This window comes from Ranitomeya variabilis, chromosome 2 (assembly GCF_051348905.1).
Source record: "Ranitomeya variabilis isolate aRanVar5 chromosome 2, aRanVar5.hap1, whole genome shotgun sequence".
Taxonomy (NCBI): Eukaryota; Metazoa; Chordata; class Amphibia; order Anura; family Dendrobatidae; genus Ranitomeya; species Ranitomeya variabilis.
The window spans coordinates 1,007,025,579-1,007,037,830 of NC_135233.1; the positions used below are offsets into that span (position 1 = coordinate 1,007,025,579).

Genomic DNA, 12,252 nt, shown 5'->3' on the forward strand with positions numbered 1-12,252 from the left:
GAAAATCGCAGCATGCTGCGTTTGTCACCGTAATGCGGAAAAAAAAAAAATCACCAATGAAAGTCTATGGGGGCGAGAAAAATACGGATTTACACACGGACCAGCAGTGACTTGCGAGAAATACGCAGCGGTGTTCTATAGAAAAGCCGGTAATTCAATTGCCGGCTTTTCATTTCTCCTTCACAAACCCGACATGATATGAGACATGGTTTACATACAGTAAACCATCGCATATCCCTTTTTTTTTTTGCATATTCCACACTATTAATGTTAGTAGTGTCTATGTGCAAAATTTGGGCGCTGTAGCTTGTAAAATAAAGGGTTAAATGGCTGAAAAAATTGGCGTGGGCTCCCGTGCAATTTTCTCCGCCAGAGTGGTAAAGCCAGTGACTGAGGGCAGATATTAATAGCCTAGAGAGGGACCATGGTTATTGCCCCCTCCCCCTGGCTACAAACATCTGCCCCCAGCCACCCCAGAAAAGGCACATCTGGAAGATGCGCCTATTCTGGCACTTGGCCACTCTCTTCCCACTCCCGTGTAGCGGTGGGATATGGGGTAATGAAGGGTTAATGTCACCTTGCTATTGTAAGGTGACATTAAGCCAGATTAATAATGGAGAGGCGTCGATTATGACACCTATCCATTATAAATCCAATAGTACGAAACGGTTAATAAAACACACACACACATTATTTAAAAGTATTTTAATGAAATAAAGACACAGGGTGTTGTAATATTTTATTATACTGGTAATCCACCTGAAGACCCTCGTTCTGTAACAAAGGAAAAATAAAAAAACAACATCTCATACCTTCCGTAGCTCAGATCAAGTCCCACGAAATAAATCCATCTGAAGGGGTTAAATCATTTTACAGCCAGGAGCTGTGCTAATGCAGTGCTCGTGCCTGTAAAACCCCCGGGAATTAATGGATTGCAGGGGAATGACCTGTAGTTACCTTGAGTTGCGGTGATGCGCCCTCTGCTGGATGTCCTCATGAACTGGGGCCTTGGAAAAGTTCCCACGCTCGAGTTCATATGAGGAAATCCTGTGTAAATGGATCTGTGAGGCACTTTTTAAGTAGCATATTAACGTATTATATATATATATATATATATATTTGTCTAAGGGGTACTTCCGTCTGTAACTTCCTTCTGTCTGTCGCGGAAATCCCGGGTCGCTGATTGGTCGCGGCTGGCTGGCATTAACCCTGTGTGACCAACTTTTTACTATTGATGCTGCCTATGCAGCATCAATAGTAAAAACATATAATTTTAAAAATAATAGGAAGTTTCCAAAATAAAGTTTCATCTAAAACTTGACATATTATAAAAAAAAAAAAAAAAAAAAAAAAAAAAAAAAAAAAGAATCTGCAGCTGAAAAAAAGGATTAAAATATCACTAAAAACAAGCGTGTAGCCTAAATTGGCTAATTGGTGCAGAAAATCTGCAGCATCAAAGACGCGCCATATACTCATTGTGTGAATGCAGCGTAAAGGTTGCAGATCCTGGCACAATAATCGTCGCAGTACTGATAAGGTCCTATTCACATTGCTTTTCTGGAGCCCTGATAGGGAATCCTAGAATCTGCAGTAGCCCAGTGTGAACAGGACTTTAGCAGTATATACGCAAAAATAAAAACAGAACTGCTCATTCTGAGCATATAACTATGTCACTAATTACAAGGCTACCATGACATTATACTGACCATATACATTAAAGGGGATTTCTGGCACTCTGATATTGATGTACTAACATAAATGGACTTACAAATCCTTGTAGTCCAAAGAAGAGAACCATGAATGTAAAAAGCAAAAAACTTTATTGAAAACCCATAAAATTACAAACAAGACCTAAGGAATATTCAAGCAAGCATGTCCAGTAGGAGGGGCCCTCAGTACGGCAACAAAACAGCTCCACATATCAAGCATGGTAAATATATGACCCCAAGTTCTGAAAAATTCATAATAAGGAATAAACATCAGTAACCATGTACACGTTAAAATACATGTGCTGAATAGCCAATTTAGAGCCAGAAAGGATACTGGCAAAGGACACTGGCAATACCAAAGATTGTATTCTAAACAAACCTAATTACTGGACACCATGTAATAAAGTGAAAAATCCCACCTAGGTAAAACAACCCGTGCAATCCTGATAAAGAATGTCATACAGGAGATCAGCAAAGGTGGATGGGTAAAGATATTACCTATAGTGTCACCCGACAGTGGCCGATGCCAGGACCCCGAGACAGGACCAGTGCCGAATTAGGGACCCTTCCCACCCCAACGTGAGTTTCGCCCTAGCTTTGTCCGGGGGCATGCCTGGGTGAGGAGAGGGAATCCCTTTAAAGTGCCAGGAACCAATTGGAACAGGTTAAGCATGATGGACGTGAAACAGCGGCAGGTGAAGATCTGCTAACTGGGACCTCCGGTGCATGCGGCGCATATCCGGTCCTAAATAAATGTCACTTCTGGTGCGGCACTCGGTGGAACGCACGCTGTACGCTTTTAGCCATCTTTTATAGGGGTTCTTTTTTACATGTTTTCTCTTTATTGTTTTTAGTTATTATCAAGTTTTAATTAGTATTTCTTTTCAGTGACCGGAGGATCAATGGGGGTTTGGATGGAAGTGATGTCATTCTATTATCTTGGAGGTTGTGATTGACAGGACATGGACCTTTCCTTTTACAGAGAACATTTATACTTTACGTGCTTGGAAGACACGGGATCTATAGTAGGCCAGGATGATCTGTCCATTTTATTGGATAGTGTTCTATCTAGTTGATCTCAGAATTAGGCCGGCGTCACACTCAGCGTATGAAAATACGGTCCGTTTTTTACGGCCGTAATACGCAGAAATGTTCCCAAAATAGTGATCCGTATGTCATCCGTAGGCAGGGTGTGGCAGCGTATTTTGCGCATGGCATCCTCCTTATGTAATCCGTATGGCATCCGTACTGCGATATTTTCTCGCAGACTGGCAAAACCGACATCTAATAGATTTATGTGCTCAAATGTTCGTTAAAACATATATACAATATATATATATATATATATATATAATATTCAGCGCTAGATAGCATAAAAGCCGGTAATTCAATTGCCGGCTTTTGCTACCTCCTTCCCAAACCCGACATGATATGAGACATGGTTTACATACAGTGTGTATGTGCAAAATTTGGGCCCTCTAGCGATTAAAGGGTTAAATCGCAGAAAAAATTGGCGTGGGCTCCCGCGCAATTTTCTCCGCCAGAGTGGTAAAGCCAGTGACTGAGGGCAGGTATTAAATAGCCTAGAGAGGGTCCATGGTTATTGGTCCCCCCTGGCTAAAAACATCTGCCCCCAGCCACCCCAGAAAAGGCACATCTGGAAGATGCGCCTATTCTGGCACTTGGCCACTCTCTTCCCACTCCCATGTTGCGGTGGGATATGGGGTAATGAAGGGTTAATGTCACCTTCCTATTGTAAGGTGACATTAAGCCAGGTTAATAATGGAGAGGCGACAATTATGACACCTATCCATTATTAATCCAATAGTGCGAAATGGTTAATAAAATACACACACACACACACACACACACACACACACACACACACACACACATTATTACAAAGTACTTTAATGAAATAAAGACACAGGGTGTTTTAATATTTTATTAGACTCTTAATCCACCTGAAGACCCTTGTTCTGTAAAAAAGGAAAAATAAAAAAACAACAATATCCCATACCTTCCGTCGTTCAGGTCACGTCCCACGATGTAAATCCATCTGAAGGGGTTAAATCATTTTACACCCAGGAGCTCTGCTAATGCAGTGCTCGTGGCTGTAAAACCCCGGGGAATGAATGGAAAGCAGGGGAATGTCCTGTAGTTACCTTGAGTCGCGGTGATGCGCCCTCTGCTGGATGTCCTCATATGAACTCGAGCGTGGGAAAAATTCCCAGGCTCGAGTTCATATGAGGACATCCATTATATATATTATATGTATATATACCTATTCTATGTGTAGACATTTATTCTACCTATTCTATTCTGTCAGTGTGATTTTACTGTACACAGCACTGAATTGATGGCTTTTCTCTATAACACCGGTGCGTATTTCTCGCAAGTCACACACATGGTCCGTGTGTAATCCGTATTTTTCTCGCCCCCATAGACTTTCATTGGCGATTTTTTGCGCAATACGGTGACAAACGCAGCATGCTGCGACTTTCTACGGCCGTACAAGACCGTATAATACGGATCAGTAAAATACGGCAGATAGGAGCTGGGCCATAGAGAATCATTGTACCGTACGCAATCCGTATTTTCTGCACCTCTCATACGTCCGTAAAACTCGCTAGTGTGACGCCGGCCTTAGAAGGGGGTGTTCTATTCTCTGATGTTTTTAGGATTTTTCTATGATGTTAACTATTTATGGGGTAAATGTCATCTATATAGGCACTTACGGTTTATACTTGACTGCATTTTATCTGTATAGTTATGTGTCTAACTATGTGGGAGAACAGACCAGGTATGATCGTATTAGTCTCCGTTTATGTCATGTACTAGGGATTTCCAGAGAAGATTGGCACTGTTGTTTTATAGGGTATTAATCACTTCAATTTTTATTTGTATGTATATGTATATATATATATATATATATATATATATATATATATATATATATATATATATATATATATATATATATATATATATATATATATATATATATATATATATATACATTTAACGTTTCTATATCATTATTACGTAGGTGGATTTTTATGATATATTGTTGCGATTCTTTTTCACAGCACATTGTTGTGATTTTGATCACCTATTCTTCACTCTATAGATGCACTTTTAATATATTAATATATTTTTTGTAATATGTCAATGCTATTATTGATGGATTTTTATGATACAAATATTGTTGCGTAAAAAAAAAATTTTCACAGCACCTCGGTGAAATTTTGTGATTATTGACTTCACATTATTAATACACTTTAATAAATATATCTTTTGGTAGATCTACATGAAATGTTTTGTCTCTAGTTTTGAGAGGTTTCGTTCTGTAAAGAAGGACATGCATTTTATTCTTACCACAAGGCATGTACAAAACCTGCTTAGGAAAAAAAACTCACAAGAACAATAAAGTGGAATTCTCATAGAAATGAATTAGTAAAGTCTTTGAGCATTTTTTAACTAGCTCAAAAAAAAAAAAAAAAGAAAAAACCTCCATGCGCACACTTCCTAACAGACCTGGATGGAGGTGCGGGACACCAGGAAAGCCATCACATGTATTACTATCAACAAAAATAGTTACAATTATATTGAATGTTCTCTGGTAAAACCCAAAACTTGACACGTTTTACAAATCTGTTTACAAAGCTATGATTGACCTGGTCGAGACATGGAGAGGTTGAATTATGTCATGAAGAAATGCAAGTTTATATAACCAGGCCGCGGCTGCACCAGACTCCTCCAACTTGAGAGCTTTGGTCTAAACAGAATTACATTATCCCAATATCGACCTCTCCGAAAGCTCCAGGTCATAAAGCTACGCCAAATCTGAGAGACCAAGGGCTGCTTGGATTAGATACTTTGGATGACGAGCACAGAGCTATTCTGGTAAGACGCCAACTCCTATCAACAGGACAGCTGATAACTTTTAGATTAGTGGGAGGTCCAAACACCAAGCCCCTACCAAAAGCTAGGACAGGGCAGTTTTGTGTGTCCCCCCACCCCTGCTAAAATGGAGCGGCAGGGCACGTTTGTCTCAATCTATTCATCCTCTATAGGACTGCTGAAGATAGCACTGTACTCTGGGGACATTTAAAGGGAATCTTTTTCTATGCTCCGCAGGCGCACAAGAACGCTGAATATACGGACCATAGAAGGAAGGAAGAGGTAGAGATCGTCGAACTAATGCAGGGCGCATGCGCGAGATTCCGGAGCCACAACTGCACAGGTCGGTGTGACAGCATAATGGAGAGAGGAGGCAGGATTTCTTCCAGGCATCCACACCCCGGAGCCTGGAAGAAATCATTAGCATGATGAAATAAAAGTCTATTTCTCCACATCTAGACAGCAACTATGAAGCATACAGGTAAGACTACATTAACATTTCTATTATCTGTATGCTTATAGTGATAGCTGAAAAGCATCCCAGGGGGTGACAGATTTCCTTTAAAGGGAACCTGTCACCCCCAAAATGGAAGTTGAGCTAAGCCCACTGGCATCAGGGGCTTATATACAGCATTCTGTAATACTGTAGATAAGCCCCCGATGTATCCTAAAAGATGAGAAAAAGAGGTTAGATTATACTCACCTGGGCGGTCCCACTGCGGTCCGGTGCGATGGGCGTCGCAGTCCAGTCCGGCGCCTCCCATCTTCTTACGATAACGTCCTCTTCTTGTCTTCACGCTGCGGCTCCAGAGCAGGCGTACTTTGTCTGTCCTGTTGAGGGCAGAGCAAAGTACTGCAGTGCGCAGGTGCCGGGAAAGGTCAGAGAGGCCCGCGCACCGCAGTATTTTGCTCTGCAGACAAAGTACGCCTGCGCCAGAGCCGCAACGTGAAGACAAGAGGACGTCATCCTATGAAGATGGGAGGCCCCGGACCGGACCACGACGCCCATCGGATCGGACCGGAGCGGGAACGCCCTTGGGTGAGTATAATATAACCTCTTTTTCTCATCTTTCAGGATACATGGGGGGCTTATCTACAGCATTACAGAATGGGCATAGCTCAAATTCCATTTGGGGGGTGACAGGTTCCCTTTAATAAGGGGTTGTCCATTTGTGGACAACCCCTTTAAGTAGTAGAAGTAAATTCCATAAATGTACATTCATCGTCCAAAATCTAGAAAAGGCAAACACCAGCAAACACTACTGCCTAAAGATCTCTGAACGTAACACTGTCGACTCCAGTGAGACAAAAAGTCAGCAGGACAAACCGGACCAAGAACGTTCAATGTGTGATAACAGATGTACATGTACTGTATAGTGGAGGGGGCTCCTCACTTATCCAGGGGTCCCCACAGCTCCTTGTAATAGTTTCGTGCTCTACAACATGGGTGTGAACAAACGAACAAAACTGTCCTCGCACAGCAGCGCTCACCACCGCTCAAAATCTGAGATCACAGGACTGAATCACGTCACTTCCAAGTCATCGGTTTCATGATTTCATCACCGCGGCATCTACGGTCATGTAAGAGCCCCCCACCACCACCCCTGGACAGGGACAGCAGCGGAAAGAATATTCAGATTGGCACGCAGACAAAAGGGACCTCTGCCCAGAATAGGCCAAAGCAAAGGTACAGCATACAGATATGTTCATCAGGGACCCCTATATTTTTTTTACTCCACTATGGTGTACGTTTTTACTGTACACCACTATGAAATGTTGTCCCCCACTAATCTATTCCATAACTTTCCATAAAACACCCTTAGACAGGAGCCCTATAGACACACTAAACCTACATCATTATCATTAGGCGAGTACCATCTCAAAAGCGCGGTTTGCTTTTTTCATAACACTGAAAATTTCTTAAAGTGGGACCTCATGCACATTAGATAAAAGCCAACTGAACACTCAGATATCAGCGAGATCAGCTAAGCATCTAATGTGTAAGCAGCCCTCCCGACAGATGATGTCAGAGGAGACCCAGCATCAGGACATGCTTTGTGGGCGGAGTCAGCGTGCCCTGCACTCTCACCCACGAATAAAGACGGCAGCCTCGGTGGCTCCCGTGTGATGTGCATACGGCAGCCTCGGTGGCTCCCGTGTGATGTGCATACGGCAGCCTCGGTGGCTCCCGTGTGATGTGCATACGGCAGCCTCGGTGGCTCCCGTGTGATGTGCATACGGCAGCCTCGGTGGCTCCCGTGTGATGTGCATACGGCAGCCTCGGTGGCTCCCGTGTGATGTGCATACGGCAGCCTCGGTGGCTCCCGTGTGATGTGCATACGGCAGCCTCGGTGGCTCCCGTGTGATGTGCATACGGCAGCCTCGGTGGCTCCCGTGTGATGTGCATACGGCAGCCTCGGTGGCTCCCGTGTGATGTGCATACGGCAGCCTCGGTGGCTCCCGTGTGATGTGCATACGGCAGCCTCGGTGGCTCCCGTGTGATGTGCATACGGCAGCCTCGGTGGCTCCCATGTGATGTGCATACGGCAGCCTCGGTGGCTCCCATGTGATGTGCATACGGCAGCCTCGGTGGCTCCCATGTGATGTGCATACGGCAGCCTCGGTGGCTCCCATGTGATGTGCATACGGCAGCCTCGGTGGCTCCCATGTGATGTGCATACGGCAGCCTCGGTGGCTCCCATGTGATGTGCATACGGCAGCCTCGGTGGCTCCCATGTGATGTGCATACGGCAGCCTCGGTGGCTCCCATGTGATGTGCATACGGCAGCCTCGGTGGCTCCCATGTGATGTGCATACAGCAGCCTCGGTGGCTCCCATGTGATGTGCATACGGCAGCCTCGGTGGCTCCTATGTGATGTGCATACGGCAGCCTCGGTGGCTCCTATGTGATGTATATAACAGTCTTGTTATTTCTATGTGATGAAAATACTGCAGACCTCCCACTGATTGATTTCTATAATTATTACTTTAGCAGTGATGAATGTCCCCAGTTGAGGAGACTTGCAATGTAATATCAGTCTGTGCTTGCTACAACTTACTGCTGCGAGTTCTTTACAAAACTTATTGCAAAGTGTTAACTGCACTCCAGACTGACACAAATCTGGAAAATCAGATGCAAGTAGCAGCATCATAACCACCTCACAGCCTCACCAGAAGAAGTTACAACCATCACATTAGAGTTGAATTAAATGTTTGACAAAATAAATACATTTTAAGTTAATAATTTTGTATGGTCCACGAATGATAAAAATATCCTAACGGTCCTTGGCCGAAATAAGGTTCCCCACCCCTGCTTTATATAAAGCAAGGGAGTACGGGGAAGTCTATAGGAAGATGAAGTCATGTGACAGGTACCACAGTAATACAAGGGAATAGTATAATAACATTGGTCAAAGGCAGCCAATGATAAATCACGCAAGATAAATAGCCACTACTAACAAATTAATAAATCTGTCACGTTTTAAACTCTCCAAACCCATTTTCCCACTTTTTCCTGACACTTTGGATGAGCTAGTGAGGAGCAAAAAAATTTGCAGGATACTGGTTGGCTGTCTATGGTGCCTGGACCTGAGCCCTGTAACCCTCCTACCAGCCAGCACCTCTTCTGTTTAGTAGGAGTTGCACAGCATCGTCCTTGTAGCACGACACACATGACGTCGCTCCGCGTGTATTACTCAGCGGTGAAGGTGAAGGCGAAGGAAAGGATGTCAGGGCTCTGGTTCTGTCGCCACTTACTAACGACCAGGATCCTGCAAATCTTTTTTGCACAACTCTGATCAACTTCAGTTTTCTTTGGCACAGAACAATAAGTTATTCTACAATGATTTTCAAACAGAAAAAGAAGAGATCAACTTAGGATTCTGGCACAACTGCATTAGTACATTACATGCAAATCAGAGTCAGAAAAATATGAAAGTGACTGGTGGCAGCGCCAATTATATCTATGTGATTGCAGATTCGTAAATGCTCTCCAATGCTATCCAACAGCTCTCCACCAAGTATTATAGAGGGTGGCCCAGACGGGTCCCATGTGGGCAACCAAATTCACTAGCACAGAGGCTTTTGCGTAATCCGACCAACTAACAAGTACAGTGGCCCGGACATTCACCCTCTATAGATGGCACCGATCAGAGGCCCACAACACATGCCCATCATCTTGTAACCTGTGCCATCAGGGAGAAGACGCCTCTGACTACAACTTCCATTTTCTTACCATCGAAATCCATACAAATGTTGTCGTCCAGTCGGTGCAGTCATCAGCTTAATAACGACAAATCCCCACAAGCACAACAGATACATGATGTCAGGATTGAGCTAGTGACATTCGGTGCCATCTGTGTTCCCCAGGCCCTGATACTACTGGCAGGACAATGACCACATTACCAGTGGCCTATTACCGGACTCTGCCCCAGACAGTGGCCGTGGTACCAGTATATCCTGTGCTGGATTACCGAGCTCTGCCCCAGACAACGGCCATGGTACCAGTGTACCCTGTGCCCCATTACCGGGATCTGCCGCAGACAATGGCTGTGGTACCAGTGTACCCTGTGCCCCATTACCAGGATCTGCCCCAGTCAATCGCTGTGGTACCAGTGTACCCTGTGCCCCATTACCAGGCTCTTCCCCCAGATAATGGCCATGGTACTGGTGTATACTGTGCCCTATTACCAGGCTCTGCCCCAGATAATGGCCATGGTACCGGTGTACACTGTGCCCTATTACCAGGCTCTGCCCCCAGATAATGGCCGTGGTACCGGTGTATACTGTGCCATATTACCAGGCTCTCCCCCAGATAATGGCCGTGGTACCGGTGTATACTGTGCCATATTACCAGGCTCTCCCCCAGATAATGGCCGTGGTACCGGTGTACACTGTGCCATATTACCAGGCTCTCCCCCAGATAATGGCCGTGGTACCGGTGTATACTGTGCCCTATTACCAGGCTCTCCCCCAGATAATGGCCGTGGTACCGGTGTATACTGTGCCCTATTACCAGGCTCTGCCCCAGATAATGGCCGTGGTACCGGTGTATACTGTGCGCTATGACCGAGCTCTGCCCCCAGAAAATGGCCGTGGTACCGGTGTACACTGTGCCCTATTACCAGGCTCTGCCCCAGATAATGGCCGTGGTGCCGGTGTATACTGTGCCCCATTACCAGGCTCTGTCCTGGACAATGGCCGTGGTACTGGTGTATATTGTGCCCTATTACCAGGCTCTGCCCCAGATAATGGCCGTGGTACCGGTGTACACTGTGCCATATTACCAGGCTCTGCCCCCAGATAACGGCCGTGGTACCGGTGTATACTGTGCCCTATCACCAGGCTCTGCCCCCAGATAATGGACCTTGGTACCGGTGTATACTGTGCCATATTACCAGGCTCTGCCCCCAGATAATGGACCTTGGTACCGGTGTACACTGTGCCCTATTACCAGGCTCTGCCCCCAGATAATGGCCGTGGTACCGGTGTATACTGTGCCCTATTACCAGGCTCTCCCCCAGATAATGGACCTTGGTACCGGTGTACACTGTGCCCTATCACCAGGCTCTGCCCCCAGATAACGGCCGTGGTACCGGTGTATACTGTGCCATATTACCAGGCTCTGCCCCAGATAATGGACCTTGGTACCGGTGTACACTGTGCGCTATGATGACCGAGCTGTGCCCCCAGATAATGGCCGTGGTACCGGTGTACACTGTGCCATATTACCAGGCTCTGCCCCCAGATAATGGCCGTGGTACCGGTGTACACTGTGCGCTATGACCGAGCTGTGCCCCCAGATAATGGCCGTGTTACCGGTGTATACTGTGCCCTATTACCAGGCTCTGCCCCCAGATAGTGGCCGTGGTACCGGTGTACACTGTGTGCTATGACCGAGCTCTGCCCCGGACAATGGCCGTGCGCTCCGGTTCTCCCCGCCCCACTCACCGATCAGCCGCCGCACCTCCTCCTCGCTCATGTACACGTTCAGGCCGGGCTCTCCGCCGCTCCCGGGCCCAGACTGAGCCTCACTGACTCCAAGGAGAACGGCAAGTAGCAGCAGCAGGGACGGACACCACAGCCCGGGGCCCGGCTGCCTCCCCCATCTCCTCCTCCACCCCGGGGGGACCGGGGCCCCGGGCAGCATGTCTCTCACAGGCCGTGCTGAGAGGAATTGGCGCCCCGGACCATCCCTGTGCTCGCTGTCTGTCCTGCCGTCGAAAACACAACACCACGGACACGATACACGACCCTGGCGCGCTCGGTCTCCCTCACGGAGGATACAATCCACTACACGCATGCGCTGTTTGTCCTCACTCCACTCTAAACGCTGTACAATTTTGCCTCTTCCAAGCCGCCGTCGTCCTATGTGGCTCCCATGCGCCCTCTTCTGCATGGAGTCGGTTTATTGTCTTTTTTAAAGAAACTTTATTGATAACAGAAGTAATCGGACTTAGATTTAGAAACTACAACATAGAACTGAGGTGTTCTCTGAATCTCTGCGGGTGGGCACCATGCACATCAGCTCCTGTCTCAGAGGGGCTCATCATCTGATTAACCCTGTAAGGACTAGCTTTTTTTTTTTTTTTCATTTTTGCCTCTCCACTTTATCAGCAGCGATGCATGTAAGGATGAGACG

The 12,252-nt window shown here is 46.1% G+C and overlaps 1 protein-coding gene across 3 annotated transcripts in view; it reads right to left on the reverse strand.

The window, feature by feature from the left end:
• RYK (receptor like tyrosine kinase) overlaps window positions 1–11,962 on the reverse strand; it is a 128,323-nt gene extending 116,361 nt beyond the window's left edge. Inside the window, exon 1 of one of the 3 annotated variants that reach the window (XM_077291274.1) lies at window positions 11,562–11,962. In XM_077291274.1, the coding sequence (XP_077147389.1) occupies window positions 11,562–11,913 (352 nt within the window). In that variant the 5' untranslated portion in view covers window positions 11,914–11,962. The remainder of the gene's footprint in view (window positions 1–11,561) is intronic. The other 2 variants (XM_077291275.1, XM_077291276.1) reach the window with 2 other exon arrangements.
• Between the last annotated feature and the right edge of the window lie 290 nt (window positions 11,963–12,252).